Raw genomic sequence first — 20,736 nt, 5'->3', positions numbered from 1 at the left:
AGTGTTGTTAACGCATATGTCGACCGTGCTCTCAGCCACAGCTCAGAATGGAAGCAAGTCGACGAAGAACTCTGTAGGGTAAGGCAGGTCCTAGTCAACAACGGCTTCTCCAATGGTTTCGTCGAAGACATCATAAGAAGGAAAGTGAAACGCCATGCAACCTCTGAAGAGACAACTAACACAACACCTATACCCCCTATTAAACTATTTTATAGGAACTTCTTTTCCACAGCTCATAGAACGGAGGAAAGGGTCCTGAAAGATATTGTTAATAGACACGTTATCCCTACAGACAAAAATCAGAGGATACAACTGACGATTTACTATAAAACCAGAAAAACGGCCAGCCTACTCATGAGAAACTCTCCAGACACAAAACAGAACGCTTTAAAAGAGACTAACGTCGTCTATGCCTTCAAATGCCCTCTTGGGGACTGTAAGCTCCAAAAAAACCAGTATATCGGCAAGACAACAACATCTCTTTCTAGGCGTTTAACGATGCATAAGCAACAGGGCTCCATTAAGGAACATATAATCTCTTCCCACAACCAAACCATCGCCAGAGAAATCCAAGTAAACAACACAGAAATCATCGATAGATACAGCGATAGCAGGCGGCTTGAGGTTTGCGAGGCACTACACATCAAGAAGTCAACACCAGCAATCAACAGCCAATTAATGCACAATTATATTCTACCCACCTCAAGACTCCGCTCCAATATAGAAGCATCAAGAAATATGGACCAATAGGCTTTCTACAAACACTTCTATTCAATACCCATTGTTTCGTGTTTTGTCTTGTGTTGATGAAATTAATACCCTATTAATGCCACCTCTTGTTCTGTCTTGTGTTGATGAAATTAATACCCTATTAATGCCACCTCTTGTTCTGTCTTGTGTTGATGAAATTAATACCCTATTAATGCCACCTCTTGTTCTGTCTTGTGTTGATGAAATTAATACCCTATTAATGCCACCTCACCACATCCACCTCACTCAAATGTAGATATAAAATCGGAGATGCGTAAGTTCTATTCAGTTGTGTATTTGTAAACTAAAGTCTTTGAAAATGCAATAAGTTTTACGAAACGCGCTCGTGTCGCGTCAGACTAGAAATAAAAATGAATTTTGGAGAATTGATTTTTGATTTACCTCCAACAGTGAAAAGAAATGTACGAAAGATTGAGAAAATTCGTGTTAGAATTATTAATCTTACTTTTTCGGTCATATTTAATAATATATGTCTACAGGAAAGACTGCTACCAAAATATACTAATATACTAATATATATATATATATATATATATATATATATATATATATATATATATATATATATATATATATATATATATATATATATATAACTGAAAACTCATCCCAGAAGTGACTCGAACCCATACTGCTACGAGCATTCTGCAAATGGTGTACAGGCCCCCTTAACCATCACCACCGGACAAAGATCATGGTAGCCGAGGCTAATTTCACATCATCCCACTAGCACTCTGATGGTAATCTTAGGCATGGTATTTTATCATATCATCTCGTTCTTTGGGGCACTCGTGAGGAACACAAATGCGAACAGCCTGAATGGTCCCCAGGTATATATGCAAATGAAAACTCACACCCCAGAAGTGACTCGAGCCCATACTGCCAGGAGCACTCTGCAACTGGTGCACAGGACCCCTTAACCACTCGACCATCACGACCGGACAAAGATGATGGTAGCCGAGGCTAATTCCCCATCATCCCGCCAGCACTCTGATGGGAATCTTGGGCATGGTATTTTATCAAATCACCTCATTCTTTGGGGCACACGTGAGGAACACAAATGCGAACAAGCCTGAATGGTCCCCAGGCATATATGCAACTGAAAATTCACACCCCAGAAGTGACTCGAACCCATACTGCTATGAGCAATCTGCATCTGATGTACAGGATCCCTTAAGACAATCACGACCGGACAAAGATGATGGTAGCCGAGGCTAGTTCCCCATCATCCCGCCGGCATTCTGATGATAATATTGGGCTTGGTATTTTATCAAATCATCTCATTCTTTGGGGAACACAAATGCGAACAAGCCTGAATGGTCCCCAGGACTATATGCAACTGAAAACTCACACCTCAGATGTGACTGAGGGTGTGAGTTTTATTACATATGACAGCCAATACATATTACCCAACGTGACATATTCTAAAATGAGAAACAAGAAGTGATACAAAATGACATGTAATAAATTATCACACGTGATACATACTGGCATATTATACATACTAACAAGTGATACATACTGCAGTACAAAATACATACTCCTTGTGCCGACATTATTTTCAAATACACAATAAAACCACTGAAGCATCAGGTATCTAATTAGACATTAATGTTGTTGGTTGAACTGAATTTGCGCCTCAGGTCTCTCCCCAGGACATGACAAGCAGCAGACCCCAGTACCATTAGAGGCAGCAGACCTCAGGACATAACTGGCAGCAGACCCCAATACTATAACAGGCAGCAGATCCCAGGACATAACTGGCAGCAGACCCCAGTACCATAACAGGCAGCAGACCCCAGGACATAACTGGCAGCAGACCCCAATACTATAACAGGCAGCAGATCCCAGGACATAACTGGCAGCAGACCCCAGTACCATAACAGGCAGCAGACCCCAGGACATAACTGGCAGCAGACCCCAATACCATAACAGGCAGCAGACCCTTCAGACAAAGTTGTCGCCAGTGGAGACGCTTAATTAAAACGGGAAGCTGTTCGTTGACCCAAGTTGTGTCGTGGGAGAACGACTCGTTGCCAACGAGATGACCTTACTCGGCTCACGTGGAAGGAGGCAGTGAGAGAGAGAGAGAGAGAGAGAGAGAGAGAGAGAGAGAGAGAGAGAGAGAGAGAGAGAGAGAGAGAGAGAGAGAGAGAGAGAGAGAGAGAGAGAGAGAGAGCGAGAGACACAGAGTCACAGACAGACAGAGAGAGTGAGAGTGAGAGAGAGAGAGAGAGAGAGAGAGAGAGAGAGAGAGAGAGAGAGAGAGAGAGAGAGAGAGACACAGAGTCACAGACAGACAGAGAGAGTGAGAGTGAGAGAGAGAGAGAGAGAGAGAGAGAGAGAGAGAGAGAGAGAGAGAGAGAGAGAGAGAGAGAGAGAGACAGAGTCACAGACAGACAGACAGAGAGAGTGAGAGTGAGAGAGAGTGAGAGAGAGTGAGAGAGAGAGAGAGAGAGAGAGAGAGAGAGAGAGAGAGAGAGAGAGAGAGAGAGAGAGAGAGAGAGAGAGAGAGAGAGAGAGAGAGAGAGAGAGAGAGACACAGAGTCACAGACAGACAGAGAGAGTGAGAGTGAGAGAGAGAGAGAGAGAGAGAGAGAGAGAGAGAGAGAGAGAGAGAGAGAGAGAGAGAGAGAGAGAGACACAGAGTCACAGACAGACAGAGAGAGTGAGAGTGAGAGTGAGAGAGAGTGAGAGAGAGTGAGAGTGAGAGAGAGAGAGAGAGAGAGAGAGAGAGAGAGAGAGAGAGAGAGAGAGAGAGAGAGAGAGAGAGACACAGAGTCACAGACAGACAGACAGAGAGAGTGAGAGTGAGAGTGAGAGAGAGTGAGAGAGAGTGAGAGAGAGAGAGAGAGAGAGAGAGAGAGAGAGAGAGAGAGAGAGAGAGAGAGAGAGAGAGAGAGAGAGAGAGAGAGAGAGAGAGAGAGAGAGAGAGAGAAATGAAATGGACAGAAAAGACGGTCAAGTAATAAAAGAAAGAGGAAAGAGAAAGAAAGATATAAAATGAAAGAGTAAAAAAAAGGGGGATGATGACGTAGGAGTGGTATGACATAACCAAGCAGGTGCAGAAGAGAGAAATAACGAGAAGAGGGAAAAGAGAATCGAGAGGATTAAGAAAAAATAATACCTTGCCGTTTTTCGGCGTATTCGTCTTGCCTCTTGACCCTTATCTTGCCTCTCTAACTTATATTTAAACTTTGCCTTTGACCCTTACCTCTTTTTTCCTTGCTAGTTGACGTTTCCTAGCCTTTGTCTCTTGACCTCTTTTGACCCTTGTCACTTTACCCCAGGCTGTTAGCATTGTCTCTCAACATATCTAAGACATTGCCACTTGACCTTTCTTAACCAGAGCGTTTGTCAATTATTTCTTTACCTTTACCTCTTGACAGTCAGCTGGGCCGCTCTGGAACGGGATTTAAGAAAAAAACTCTATACTCCTAAATTCTAATTTTTCTGTCTAGCACGTTGCACTGGGGGAATCAGAAATCCATTTCAGATTGTCAGAAATCAGCCTGACTCGCGTTTGGACATTTTAGGTACTTTAGCTCTCCCGAGAGTGGGAGGTAAGGAGAGCAAACACAATCATCAGTGTTCGTCATAGCTTACATGGTCGAGATACTAGAGGGAGCAGGAGGAGTGGAAAGGGTAGAAGGAGGGGAGGGGAGGGGAGAGTTGAGGTCAGGGAGGATGATGGGGAGGGGTGTGGAAGCAGGGGGAGTAGGGTAGACAGAGCTGGGGGAGGGTGGAGGGCTGTACAAGACACGAGAAACCTTAATGATAATGAAATTAACCTCGTCCCTGAAATACTGGAGGACTGTTGTAAACGAGGGGAACATTTCCCCAGCGAGTGGTTTCAAATGTAATTATTATTTTACTGAAAAGTGCACGTCCGAAATAATTATATGCAACATGTTATTCACTCATAATATCTGCCTCGAATATTTTTACAGCCACAGTTATAATACACACGCATATCAGTTAACATGTAGGCTAATTATAAAGCTTCTCTACTAATTGAATTGATTCCGCAGTTAAAAAAAATACTCTGCTATTATTAAAATTATTTGACATAATATTTGTTATAAGAATAATACCAGAGGAAATACCGAGTCGGACCGTTATAACACTACCGCATTATTTCTTTTGTGATTGAAGATAATTCTAGAGGGTGCTGCTGCTGTTGATGTTCTTTAACAACGATATTTTCTCTATTAGAAGTGAGTGACTGTCACAGCGCCACATTTGTCTGAGTCGGTGCTTCCTTCACTCAACCTGTCCGCACAACGACAAATACCCTCCGACATGTAAACATCCCACGCAGTGTCAGCCCCTAACTCTGGCCAGTTGTACTCCTTCCACGTAGAATACAGCCTGGCATATACCCTGAACATTTCGTGGTCTACAAGTGTTCCTCCACAGATAGTGTGACCATAGTGGAACACGCTACAAGGATCCGATACACCAGAACCCATTGGTTAATCTTAAGTCTTAAGACCCCAGGAGTCTTATGGTAAGCACTACCAGGATAAATGGCTAAGACTATATAGCACTTGGAAGGGATATGGAGAGAGGGATGTAGGATAGGACGGATGGAAGGAATGGTGTCCAACAACTTGGACGGTCGGGGATTTAACGCCGACTTGCAAGAAGCGAAACCGTCGCTCAACCGTCCAGTTCAAGTGGCTGGTCATCAAGATTCCGAAGTACAGCCAAACTTCTACTGGAGATAAATAAGTATATTATCTATATCTTTTAGTAAGAATGTTTGCCTGTTTGTCCAAGGTTGAAGGCCACACGCTTGGGGCTAGCCACAACCTGCTTTGCACATGGACTCTGCCCTCAGGCCCTGATTCCTGGAATTTCAAATTCATCAAGAATTATAAAAAAAATAATCGTTATCACTGGCCAGTAACATTATTTGGAGACGGAGCTTACAGTTGTTTACCCACAACATATTTAAAGCAGCAGAGATAGCACAACTTCATAAAGGAGGAAATAAATTAAAAGCACACAATTACTGACTGATGGAACTAGCATCACACATTTTACAAATCTTTGTAAGAATACTAAAATCACAAATGGGAAAGATCACAAAATACACGATAGCAGAAGATCACAGAATCTGCATAGCCCTGGACATCAAGGGCTTAGAATAGGGCACCCTTGCCTCTCACTGTTGATAGACCACTATGACATTGCCTTAGGGGCCAACAAAGAAAAGCAAAACGCTGTTGAATATTCGCACATTTCTTGAAAGCTTTCAAATGAGGCCATGGTGTTATTATGCGCAAAATGCTCCCAAAAGATATAACTGGCAAAGTAGGAAGATGGACCTTTAATTTCCAAATATATACAGCCCAGTGAGTAATAATCAACAAGGTGAAATCCACATCATCCACCGTAAAAAGATCAGATCCCTGGAGTCCTGGAGGGTTCTGTGCTTGCTCCAGTAATTTTTCTCATTCACGTACGGACATAGAGTACACAAACTACAGTCCGTATCATTCTTTGCAGATGACAAGGATTTTTATAGGAGTATACAAATAAAGAGGAAACAGCAAACCTCCAAACTCATGTAAATCAAATCTTTCAATGGCCAACAGAAAAAATATGATGTTTAAGGAAAATGGGTTCCAGCTCTATGATGTTTAAGGAAAATGGGTTCCAGCTCTATGATGTTTAAGGAAAATGGGTTCCAGCTCTATGATGTTTAAGGACAATGGGTTCCAGCTCTATGATGTTTAAGGAAAATGGGTTCCAGCTCTATGATGTTTAAGGACAATGGGTTCCAGCTCTATGATGTTTAAGGACAATGGGTTCCAGCTCTATGATGTTTAAGGAAAATGGGTTCCAGCTCTATGATGTTTAAGGAAAATGGGTTCCAGCTCTATGAAAACACGAAAAAACGAAACCACACAAAACTAAGGAAAATCGCACTCTAGAAAAAAAATTACAAGATGTGGGAGTAACCATGTCCATAGGCCTTCCATATATTTATCCTGCAGGTATATTAGGAACTTTCACTGTTGATAATTCATTCATATAAAATTGTATTTTTCTACACAAAGACCCAATCTATTCACTATCATTTCCAAAGAACAAATCCACATTTTTCAAATTTCATGTAACTTCTCTTGTATACGGATTACTCTCTCTAGTCCACTTCAAGCAAATGGAGTATTTTTAACCGCATTGATAATTTCAAAGGATTTCGTAGTTAAATCTGGCGGTGAATACCTATAGTTTTCTTTAAATTGTAAGATTTTTTCAAAATCATAATTCTAATTGATTACCACTTTATAGGCTATAACTGAAATTCTCCTAATTATGTAGTGTAATCTAGCACATCAAAGCATTAATATTTTGCTGATAAACACTCAAGATATCTGCAATCACCGTTCATTTAGTAGAACTCAATTCACCTTTCTCACAGTTCAATAGCTCGCAGTGACATCAGCTCTCTAACTCCTGGTACCAGGCGCACAGTTCTCACACGGACACACATCATGCTATAGTTAAAGCATATATTAGTGTCTTGCGTTTTTTTCGGGCGCAATAAGTATATAACACGATTAGTAATAAAATAGCCCAGAGTACCCACGGGCCGCGTCACAAATAGCCCAAAGCATAATGGTCAGGTATACAAATAGGAAGGCCACAGGAGCAGGAACATGAATATCAAGGACACATAGGCAGGTAAACAAATAACGGGACCTCGTGGGCAGGTATATAAATAGTTGCGACAAGAGTGCAAAATTGGATGATCAGAAATACACGCCACAGCACATGCGGACTATTCATATGAACTGGTTGGGCACCAGATCCGTGTCTTCAGAATTCGTGATGGACTCAGTAGGGTCCCAGGTTGAATAGGTTTTTAGCACGTCTTGGCATAGGGGTATGGCGCACGGCTGGCGTTTACTTGGTCGGTGGGTAAATCCCACTTTGCTCCAAATAATTTTCGCATTATTATTGTTATTATTATTATTATCATTATTCTGATATTACTAATAATATTACGAAATTTATTTCTAATAATTGTTTATGTTGGAGAGACGGGGTGGGGGAGAGAGAGAGAAAGAGAGAGAGAGAGAGGTCGTTATCCTTCTTCAAAACACACTCATGAAATAAATGAGTCTCTAGTAGCAAGCCTTTGTTTGCAGTTTCAATAGGTATGTCATTTTAAAGCCCTTATGAACCCTAGTCTTCGTTTAAAACATAGAGAAGCAAGGAAACAAAGACAATATTACAAATGCTAGCATATAGCATAAATTACCATTTCCTCCCTCTCTCTCTCTTTCATATGTGCACATAGAGGACTGACCTGCCGTGGAGGCCGCAGTAGACGCCGCTGGAGAGGCAGTCTGCGGCAGGACACCCGGGGTAACTGCCCTGGCCGAGGACGCCGCCGCCCAGGTCCACCAGCTGCTGGAACAACACACACAAGTTTGTAGGCGAGAGTTCTCCACCCACACGGCCAGGCTCCAGCCCAACTCCCGCCTTCCTTAGAACCATTTGATATAATATATTTCTAAAAGAGAATGTGTCTGATGGTCCAGACCAGATGTCTGGTGCTAATCTCGGTCAACTTTTCTGAATACTCATTGGTGGTTATCTTGAGGTTATCTTTAGATGATCTCGGGACTTTTAGTGTCCCCGCGGCCCGGTCCTCGACCAGGCCTCCACCCCCAGGAAGCAGCCCGTGACAGCTGACTAACACCCAGGTACCTATTTTACTGCTAGGTAACAGGGTCATAGGGTGAAAGAAACTCTGCTCATTGTTTCTCGCCGGCGCCCGTGATCGAACCCGGGACCACAGGATCACAAGTCCAGTGTGCTGTCCGCTCGGACGACCGGCTCCTCACAAGATAGGTGCAAGTGGAAGGTGCAAGATTATCATAGGCTGGTAGGGGATGGCCCCAATGCACCCCTTTAATAAGATAGGTTACCCCCTGCGACTCCCAGAGACTCGTATGAAGTCAAACAGGGGTTTTCGGTTTCTACAGAGTTCTCCAGCATAACCACAACGTTGTGACAAGGGTGTATTAAAGTAAACAAAACGATGTGTTTACATTGTGTCTTGGGTGAATTTATTCCATGTTCTGATAGAAGCCTCTCTCTCTCTCTCTCTCTCTCTCTCTCTCTCTCTCTCTCTCTCTCTCTCTCTCTCTCTCTCTCTCTCTCTCTCTCACAAAGGGTGTTCGATCATAATTAAAATCCTGATATTGCAAACCGAACTTCATTTTCATAAGATAAATGAAAAGCCAGAATCAAAAGAAAAATTTCAAGGCACGTGATTACCCAAAAATCGCACAATGATAGGACACAAGAGGTTTTAAGCGGTTTGGCTTCGACATTAATCTTCCCTGAAAATGAAGAGAAAATATTTATGCATTTGTGCCTGTATATGAATGAGGGGTCTCTTTACCGACGTAATTCTCTCTCGTATTTTAATATCTCGTATATATAATTCGTATATTAATACATCTTTAGAAGGAATATGAATATAATTTATATTCCATCTAAAGATGTATTAATATACGAAAGTACATAAGGAAAATCTTGTTTCAATTTTTCCTTCGTGGTCTAACCCTGTCACATTTTTCATCACGTGTTTATTTTCTTGGTTTACACACACACACACACACACACACACACACACACACACACACACACACACACACACACATACAAACACACACTTGTGACATTTCTCCAGTCCGATACATTGCCTCTGATCACTGCCGTCATTTTTCTATCAGTCAGAAAATGTTTCATCCATATTAGAGGCTAACCTGTCACCCCTCCAATATTTTCCAGTTTCCAGAACAATCTTTTATGTGGAACTCGACAGAGTTCCGTCGTGACAATCAATCAACACTGGTTCAGGTAGGTGTAAATTCTTCTTCTTCTTCGTGGACAACCCATCCTTCTTCGTGACAACCCATCAACATTGGTTCTTCGTGACTTCTTCTCTTCTTTCTTCGGACTTCGTGACAACCCATCAACATTGGTTCAGGTAGGGGTAAATCCTGCCTTACAGGCTTAATAGGTGACAGGTGACAAAGATTAAGCAAGAAAGAGAAGGATGGGCGGACTGCATTTTTTTGGACTGTCGGAAAGCCTTTGACACAGTACCCCATAAAAGGTTGATGCATAAGCTGGAGAAACAGGCAGGAGTAACTGGTAGGGTGCTCCAGTGGATAAGGGAGTACCTAAGCAATAGGAAGCAGAGAGTTATAGTGAGGGGTGATACATCAGACTAGCATGAAGTCACCAGTGGAGTCCCACAGGGCTCTGCACTCGGACCTATCCTGTTTCTGATATACGTAAATGATCTCCCAGAGGGTATAGACTCATTCCTCTCCATGTTTGCTAACGACGCCAAAATTATGAGGAGGATTAAGACAGAGGAGGACAGCTTGAAGCTTCAAGAAGACATGGACAAGCTGCAGGAATGGTCGAACAAATGGTTGTTAGAGTTTAACCCGAGCATATGTAATGTAATGGTGATAGGTGTTGAGTGCAGGAGACCAGATACAAGGTATCATTTAGGAGATGAAATACTTCAAGAATCAGAGAAAGACCTGGGGGTTGATATCATGCCAGACCTGTCCCTTGAAGCTCATATCAGGAGGAAAACATCAGCGGCATATGCCAGGTTGGCAAACATAAGAACGGCCTTTAGAAACTTGTGTAAGGAATCTTTCAGAACATTATATACCACATGTCAGACCAATCCTGGAGTATGCGGCTCCAGCATGGAGTCCATATCTAGTCAAGCATAAGAGTAAACTGGAAAAGGTTTAAAGGTTTGCCACCAGACTAGTACCCGAACTGAGGAGTATGAGCTACGAGGAGAGACTACGGGAATTAAACCTCACGTCACTGGGAGACAGTATAGTTAGAGGGGACATGATCACCACATACAAGATTCTCAGAGGAATTGATAGGGTAGATAAAGACAGACTTTTTAACACAAGGGGCACACGCACTCGGGGATAGGTGGAAATTGAGTGCCTAAATGAGCCATAGAGATGTTAGAAAGAATTTTTTCAGTGGCAGAATAGTAGACAAATAGAATGCATTAGGAAGTGATGTGGTGGAGGCTGACTCCATACACAGCTTCAAGTTTAGATATGATAGAGCCCAGTAAGCTCAGGAACCTGTACACCTGTTGATTGACAGTTGAGAGGCGGGACCAAAGAGCCAGAGCTCAACCCCGCATGCACAATTAGGTAAATTAGGCAATAAGGTAAGTACCCCCCCCCCACACACATATATATATATATATATATATATATATATATATATATATATATATATATATATATATATATATATATATATATATATATATATATATATACACACACACTGCTACTACAGCGCCTCTCACCTGGCCGTTGACTCTGAGGTTCCGGAGACAGCCATAGAAAGGTGGGAAACTCTCTTGTAAAGTGTTTGCTGGTAGAGGGTGTGACAGTCCACCCACTTGTAGCGGTCCACTTGTGTTGAGGACGCGGGCGGCACGAGGCAGTCTGGCCGCCCCTCTACAAGTGTGGGCGTCGGGATGGGTGTGCGTCTTGGAGTGGTTGTGGGCGGGGGTGGAGGGTGGAGGCGGTGGCACGTCGTCCGGTCCGTTGCCCGTGCACAAGTCCACAATCATTTCCACCAACTGAGAGTGAGAGTGGGAGAGAACGAGCGAAAGGAAAGGAAGGAGATGGAGATATGGAAGAGGATGGAGAAGGAGAGGAAGAGAGGAGCAAGGGTAGAAGAGTAGTGGACAAGTTAATAAGACAAGGAAAATTGGATGAGGGGTCGGAAGATAAGAGTGGGTGAAGAAAAAGAATTGAGAGAAAAGAAGGAAGCGTGATTGGGAAGGATGAGGAGGTGGAAGGGCACAAATTGGGAAAGGAGAGAGAATAACCAGCGATTAATGTTTCGATGTAAATTGTGTTGGGTGAGTATTTTACACCCTTTTTAAATATTAGTAAATAATATCATCTGACGAGCAGCTGTCTCCTGAACACTGAATTATAATCATACTCTGTTGAACAATAGATGACTATCTTTCTGCTGAACAAAAATTAACTATCATTCTCCTATAAGTATTGTGAGAGATGACACACCCTCCTGAAAAATTAACATATAGCATACTACCATGAAAAATAAATATCATACCATCTTTAACATTAAATACCTATCATATAAGCCTGGAAAAAATATATAACGATCATTCTCTCCTGAACCACAAACAGTATAACTCACTATCTCCAAAAAATCTAGTATCTCTCATTATTCTTGAACACTGAATTATGAATTATCATGAAAGACAAAACCTGATCACGTGTATCTTTAAAAATCTCAGGAAAGCAATTTGCAATATAAAATGTTCATAAATGCACATATTTCATTACGAAATTAACACGAGATTTACATTTTGTGTAAACTTTGTTTTATAGTAAAGAAAATCTGTAAAATGAAGGTAAAAGGAAGAACTGGAACTATAATGATACAAACATGACTTGCAACTTCCAGCTAGAGTGCATCCCAATGATAGTTATTAGCTATGTTCGGACGCAAGGAGTCGTGATCTTGATCAGCATGCAGGCAATAAGCCAATTTACCTTTATCTACCGATGTTAGTTTGGTTTGTATCCTTTAGGCCTAATATATATATAAATATGTTTTTATATTTGTTAATGATATTTTTAATATCCTTTTAAGAGCCCAATTATGACGCATTGCATCGTTTTGAATAACGTCAACCGTTTGTTTGGAGAAATAAGGCAGAATAAGGCAATAAGCCAGACGCTACGTAATCAACTACTGAACGAACGGCATTTAAGTAAAACATTCTTGACACTGTGTCCCACTCGTATATGGGGCCCTGTGGTTAGATTTGATTAAGATTTTGCTTTCTCCTTCAGATATTAAATTTCTTATTGAATATATATTTTTTAGAAGCTATCCTTACTCAAAGATATCGATACTGTTTAAACCACTGCATGCTATTATCTTGAATTCATAGGAGTTGCAAGTATCAATAAATAAATGCATTGACCATGCATTTAATTGCATAGACCATGCAATAGTTAGTAATTGACACTATGAGTCCTAGACAACCAATTTCCAACTCCTCTTCTCGGGAGAATGCCACAAATTACTTGGATCCCTTCCTTGCTTTTGCTTAACTGTGTGAGCTGTCCCACACATTTGAGTCTGTGTATCACCCAGTTTTAACGTTATTTGCATCGGCACGTTGATACCTTGATCCAATTACCTGCCATAATATTATACATCGCAAAAAATGCTGGGTTGCCTATGTATTGGCTGTCCAAGCTGCAATGTAATCGAAATATGCATTCGTAAATGTTAAACTGTATCCAAAAACGGACTTTTCTCAAATATAAAAATATATTCATTCGGTGGCCCTTTCTTTTGAATGTAGATTAAATATATTGAATGGGCCTGACGAAGGCCGAATATCAACCACGGTTTTGAAATGGGATTTATGTTCTATTGTGATAACATTTACTGCAGCAAGTGTCGAAGAAAACTAGGTATGATTCACAGTGATGTGTTTAATGACATTTATAGTAGTTTAATCGACTATAACAGGCAGTAATCGAGACTAGTCAGGCGATTAACAACATGATATTTGTTATGATAATGAATGATATGAAATAATGATAATATTTACCATTATAATAGAAGTCACAACGATATCGATCACAACAATCATATGGATTTCAAAACCATTACCTAGAGTCCAGAGTCTCTGCGCTACATCCTCACTCCTCACCTCGTCTTTCCATATGAGGTCGATCCTGTGCCAGGTGTTGTCTGCCAGGGAGTAGGAGGCGTTGAGGTCGAGGGTGACAGGGCCGTCCCCCAGGTCCAGCAGGAGAGACGGACGGCCCTGACGCAGCTCCAGCAGCAACAGGTCCCTAGCGGCGTTCTCTTCGGTCTCTGGGGTTGGTGCCCCCTGGTCCGGTCCTGAGTACAGTAGCGTGGCCGCAATGGATCTGGTCAGCACCTCCAGACTCAGGTGGACTTCGGCACAAGGCGGGATGGGCGGCACCCACGCCCACCCGCCCACAGTAACAACCTTATCTTCACTACTTGCCAAGTCCGACCCTCCACTGTCGTTCTCGAAGTGCCTAACGATCACCTTGCAGCGAGAGCCCCAGGTGCCGTGAGGGCAGATGCATCTGAGGAACGTATCGTCCAAACAGAACCCAGGAAATAATCTCGCAATGTTCTGCAGATAAATAATCCTAATTGTGAAGTTTTAGTCCTACACCAGACTAAGGAAAGGTAGGAGCTCCCTACTCTGGAGCCCGTTAACCCGGACCTCTGGGTAATCCTGCAAATTGCGTCTTAAGTTTTTGTTTGCCAAACTTCACCAAACTTGGACACAAATCTGTGTTATTAAGAGTCTCGGCCAAGTTATGAATGGCTAAGGGCCTTCAATAAGTATAGCCTGAGCAGCAGGCAGTTAAAATTGACCTTGTCAAGCCCATGTGCAGTAATTTGTGTCTTGGGTTGTCTCAATACACGAACATGAAAAAATTAAATATTTTACCTAATATAACAATAATTGCATAATTGTTACTAAATATATATATATATATATATATATATATATATATATATATATATATATATATATATATATATATATATATATATATATATATATATATATATATATGTCGTACCTAGTTGCCAGAACTCACTTCTCAGCCTACTATTCAAGGCCCGATTTGCCTAATAAGCCAAGTTTTCCTGAATTAATATATTTACTATAATTTTTTTCTTATGAAATGATAAAGCTACCCTTTTCACTATGTATGAGGTCAATTTTTGTTTATTGGAGTTAAAATTAACGTAGATATATGACCGAACCTAACCAACCCTACCTAACCTATATATATAGGTAAGGTTAGGTTAGGTAGCCAAAAAAAGCTAGGTTAGGTTAGGTTAGGTAGGTTAGGTAGACGAAAAAACATTAATTCATGAAAACTTGGCTTATTAGGCAAATCGGGCCTTGCATAGTAGGCTGACAAGTGAGTTCTGGCTACTAGGTACGACATATATATATATATATATATATATATATATATATATATATATATATATATATATATATATATAGGAAGGTTCAGGAAGCCATCTCTTGGTCGTGGAATTGCCATAGGTCCTCCATATAATGTTGTTAGTTTCTTGATAATCCTTGTTTCAGTGCTGAGGTGATGTTGGTCTGTGAGGATGTCGAGGTGTTGTTCAATGCGGGTACGGATACTATGGTCGATGTTGCTATTTCTCCACTCGTTTGTAGCATGAAGTAGTTGCGTTTTTTTGTCTTTGATTTCATTCTCTGCCTTATATATCTGATCACGAATCAGATCCTGGCGATATTTTATCGTGAAGGCTTGATTCCTTGCTGCTGGGTCGTGCACTTTAACATTAGTATATTTTGGTAGCAGTCTTTCCTGTAGACATATTTTATTAAATATGACCGAAAAAGTAAGATTAATAATTCTAACACGAATTTTCTCAATCTTTCGTACATTATGCTTCACTGTTGGAGGTAAATCAAAAATCACTTCTCCAAAATTCATTTTTATTTCTAGTCTGACGCGACACGGGCGCGTTTCGTAAAACTTATTACATTTTCAAAGACTTCACAAATACACAACTGATTAGAACTTGCGTTTCCCTGATTTTATATCTACATTTGAGTGAGGTGGGAAGGGTGATGTGGCATTACATTTGAGTAAGGTGGGCATAAACTGTCATGTTATGTCCAGACCGAGTGAAATGGCCCGGAAAGTGGAGTTGGAAATTCTGTTGGACGACATATTCGACCTCGAGACACAAAAGAAGGTCACTACCAAAGATACCTTACAAGCAGAACTTATTGCAGAAGGAGGAAAGAATCGAGGCAACTACAGAAGCACCATACTGTCCCCCGAGCTTAGAGCGGCAGCTAAAAGCCTTCGTGAGAACAAGGAGATAGTTGTCAGGAGAGGTGACAAGTCGCCAATATATGTCATTCTTAAAAAAGACGAATATCTGGCGAAAATGAACATCATACTCTCTGACCAAACTAAGTTCCAAAGGGTAACGAAGGACACTACAGCCGAATTAAAAGCAAAGGTCAACAAACTGATCGAAACTGTGAACGCCAAGAAATCCGGACTCCACCTGCCAAAGATCATTGGGGAATATAAACCTGGATATGCGTATGGAAATGTCAAGACGCACAAGCCTGGAAACCCACTTCGGCCAATCATTAGCCAGATACCCACACCCACGTACAGATTGGCGAAGCGACTCAACGGCCTGCTGACTCCTTATGTTCCTTGCGCCTTCAGCCTGAAGTCTCCAAAGGAATTTGTGGACTTACTGCGGGGCGCACGGGCCACAGGGATAAGAGCCTCGTTGGACGTAGAATCGCTGTTTACCAACGTACCTGTGGACGAGACAATCGGAATGATAGCCGACAGAGTGTATCGTGATCCAGCCTGTACTCCTCTTGACATGCCAGAAAGTATTCTGAGGAAACTACTCCAAGCTTGTACTAAAGAGGCACCCTTCTTGAGCCCGGATGGGCACATGTATAAGCAAGTAGATGGGGTCGCTATGGGTTCTCCCCTAGGTGTCCTGTTTGCAAACTTCTACATGGGTACCATCGAGCAAAAAGTCTTAGTCGACATGAACTTGAAACCGGCCATATACTGCAGGTATGTTGACGACATTTTTACACAGGTACCTGATGTCAGACATCTGCAGGAGCTGAAGGAGGCATTTGAGCAGAGTTCCGTGCTGCGTTTCACTTACGAGACGGAAAAGGATGGGAAGCTGCCTTTTCTAGATGTAACAGTCATGGAAAAGGGCGGAGGTTTCCACACTGCAGTCTACACAAAGGAAACAAACATAGGAATGTGCCTAAATGCCAACAGCGACTGCCCTGACAGGTACAAGAGGAGTGTTGTTAACGCATACGTCGACCGTGCTCTCAGCCACAGCTCAGAATGGAAGCAAGTCGACGAAGAACTCTGTAGGGTAAGGCAGGTTCTAGTCAATAACGGCTTCTCCAATGGTTTCATCGAAGACATCATAAGAAGGAAAGTGAAAAGCCATGCAACCTCCGAAGAGACAACTAACACAACACCTATACCCCCTATTAGACTATTTTACAGGAACTTCTTTTCCACAGCTCATAAAACAGAGGAAAGGGTCCTGAAAGATATTGTTAATAGAAACGTTATCCCTACAGACAAAAATCAGAGGATACAACTGACGATTTACTATAAAACCAGAAAAACGGCCAGCCTACTCATGAGAAACTCTCCAGACACGAAACAGAACGCTTTAAAAGAGACTAACGTCGTCTATGCCTTCAAATGCCCACTTGGGGACTGTAAGCTCCAAAAAACCCAGTATATAGGCAAGACAACAACATCTCTTTCTAGGCGTTTAACGATGCATAAACAACAGGGCTCCATTAAGGAACATATAATCTCTTCCCATAACCAAACCATCGCCAGAGAAATCCTAGTAAACAACACAGAAATCATCGATAGATACAGCGATAGCAGGCGGCTAGACGTTTGCGAGGCACTACACATCAAGAAGTCAACACCAGCAATCAACAGCCAATTATTGCACAACTATATTCTACCCACCTCAAGACTCCGCTCCAATATAGAAGCATCAAGAAATATGGACCAATAGGCTTTCTACAAACACTTCTATTCAATATCCATTGTTTCGTGTTCTGTCTTGTGTTGATGAAATTAATACCCTATTAATACTCTTGTTCTGTCTTGTGTTGATGAAATTAATACCCTATTAATACCACATTTTGTTCTGTCTTGTGTTAATGCCACATCACCCCTTCCACCTCACTCTAATGTAGATATAAAATCGGAGATACGTAAGTTCTATTCAGTTGTGTATTTGTGAACTAAAGTCTTTGAAAATGTAATAAGTTTTACCAAACGCGCCCGTGTCGCGTCAGACTAGAAATATATATATATATATATATATATATATATATATATATATATATATATATATATATATATATATATATATATATATTTTTTAAAATGAATAGGAAAACCAGGGATATACTGAACATCTTGTTTCAGAATATTTGCTTTAAAATGCATAACGTTTCGAATACTTCTCGTATTCATCATCAGATCTAAAAGAAAAAACAGAAATCACAATCAAATAGCTAGTAAACAAAATAAGGAAAATGCTTAAAAAACAAAACACTTAAGCGCACTTAAATCGATCAATACAAATAAAACTTATTAACTGTCATACATATTAAAACTAACTTAAAATCCATAAACTACAAGATGAAATTTATAACTACTGAAACAAACCATTCTATTAAACTTACGTGAAGTGATCAGAAGTGAAACTTGATACCTACCACATAGATACTAAACACTATAACAAATATTTATATAATGAATACAAATCTCCAAAAAATGTATGTAAAATACGAACAGAATAAACGACAATTATAACATACTAACCAAAATCTTATAAAAAACTCAAATATTAAATAAAATTAATTACCAAAAAATGTATTATATATCTTAATAAAAGATTATATTAATGTACAATGTCAAGACTTGAAATAAGTAAGAAAGGGCAAAGACATGGTAAACTAAACAAAAAAATTAAACTACCAAAATGAACTATAAATCAAATTACAGGGCCTACTGTGTACTATACAGTGTACAATTGAACAGCTGAAAGGTTGCTATTTAACAGAGGCCGCAGCTCCTTTATATATAAGGATTCCATTACTCTCAAATCTGACTGGCCATTCATACAAGTGTCCAGAATTTTAAAATCAGATTCCAGCAGAGAATGATCAAACTCATAACAATGGTTTCTAATCTCCGAAAATGCTGGTTTAGACAATGGTAATCCAGTCCTAAAAGATAATCCCCGGTGCTCAAGTATCCTAATCTTAAAGTTCCGAATGGAACTCCCGACATATCCAGCATTACAGCTGGAACAATTATACATATATACGACGTTTGAGCACAAGGGGGTAGGCACTTTATCTTTAAATTTAAAATAAGAGCCTATGGTATTTGTGTTGACAAAAATAAATCTAAAGTCTACTTGAGGATAACACTGCTGCAACAGTCTCCTCAAACGACTCCTTACAGAAAAGCTAATAGTGCCATAAAATGGTAATTTAATATATTTAAGATCCCTTTCCACTGTAGTAATCCTACACGATGGGTGAAACTTCATATTTAAGAAATTCCTTATAAAAGTATAAACCATATGCAAAGGATAACCATTATTTGAAAAAAATTTCACAAGAAAATTAATTTCTTGATCAAAGTTATTCCAATTAGAACATAAAACAAAGGCCCTATTCACTAGAGTGTTAATTGCATTTTTCTTAAAAATATCAGGAACAAAGGAATTAAAATTTAAACCTAAACCAGTAAAGGTTGGTTTCCTAAAAACATTAGTGTTGAACCCATTAAGGTTATTCACTTTTACATCAAGAAACGACAATGAATTATCAACTTCACACTCTGCAGTAAAACGTATATTACTATGTTGTGCATTAAGATACTCTCTAAATTTCTCAATATGACATTGGTCCCTAAACAACAAAAAAGTGTCATCTACATATCTCCTGTACAAGACTGGTTTAAAGGCCAAAGGACAATTATCAAGCCAATTTATTTCGTGAAAACTCAAAAAAGCATTAGCCAGTGCAGGACCTAAAGGACACCCCATTGCTACTCCATCAATTTGTTTATAATAAATATTATTAAACATAAAGATGGAGTCTTTAACTGATATTTCTAACAGCTGTCTGAATATTTTACTACAAAATCCAGACACTAAGTTAGTGTCCGCAAATAATTGACTTACACAGATATCAATGGTTTCCAACAAAGGAATATTAGCAAAAAGTGATTCAACATCGAAACTGGCCATTATAGTTGGGAACTCAAAATTTAAAGAGGAAAGTTCTTTTACAAAATCCTGAGAATTTCTCACAGTAAATTCATTATGCATTAATGGTTCTAATAATGGAACCAGAAACTTAGCCAGTTTATAATTAAAAGTGCCAATCGCTGATAAAATAAGACGAATCGGTATACCTGTTTTATGAACTTTAGGTAACCCATATAAGATGCCTGGCTTAGAGCCAGTTGCAAGTAATTTAGTATAATCAAAAAGAGAGTCTTTCAGACTTCTTAAAACTCTATTCAGTTTATCCTCACATTTCAAAATATACTAGAATGGGTCTATATCAACCAACGTAAATTTAGAGGGGTCTTCTAACAACCTTTCCACCTTATTCACATACTCTAACTTGTCCAAAACCACTATACCCCTACCTTTATCTGGTCTAGTAATGCAAATACTCCTATCATTCTTTAAGCCATTAATACACTCCAATTTCCTTTTGTCAAAAGGAGGGAATGTAGATTTATATTTACCAAAGTCGTTAAAGACATCATGTGCTAAGGAGGAAACAGTACTGATGATATTGGTCCAACTATAATTTGTACCAGTCCTTAGGGTACAAGTTTTCAATGTATTGCATAACCGCTCAAAACCTAAAAAATGATTAACAAATTTAGGTTTTTTACACATCAACCCGAAGTCTAACCACAGAGAGAGAAGTTCTTTCTCAATGGGAGACAGAACTATCTTTGAAAAATTGAAAACCACCTTATCAGGGTCCACCGAATTAAATGAAGGTATACCCAAGTTACGCAATTTCTTCTCGTGAATAAGTCTACATTTTTCAACCCTTTTATCATTATAATTTTCATATTTACATTTTAAGGATGCAAAATCAACCCAGGAAACCAAGATCTTGAATTTCTCCAAGTTCACGTGCAATTCACTTTTCAACTTATTTACCCGCTTCTGCTTTTCAGA

At 40.1% G+C, this 20,736-nt stretch overlaps 1 protein-coding gene across 1 annotated transcript in view; it reads right to left on the bottom strand.

Annotated features, from left to right (window-relative positions):
- The window catches only part of LOC123751693 (putative neural-cadherin 2), a 400,838-nt gene that overhangs the window by 25,447 nt on the left and 354,655 nt on the right, over window positions 1–20,736 (bottom strand). The window contains 3 exon segments of the mRNA XM_069330285.1: window positions 8,096–8,196; window positions 11,171–11,449; window positions 13,580–13,988. Coding sequence (XP_069186386.1) covers window positions 8,096–8,196; window positions 11,171–11,449; window positions 13,580–13,988 — 789 coding nt within the window.

Source organism: Procambarus clarkii, chromosome 24, assembly GCF_040958095.1.
Source record: "Procambarus clarkii isolate CNS0578487 chromosome 24, FALCON_Pclarkii_2.0, whole genome shotgun sequence".
Classification (NCBI taxonomy): Eukaryota; Metazoa; Arthropoda; class Malacostraca; order Decapoda; family Cambaridae; genus Procambarus; species Procambarus clarkii.
The sequence above is the reverse complement of the archived record's forward strand: the minus strand, read 5'-3'. Positions and strand labels throughout refer to the sequence as shown.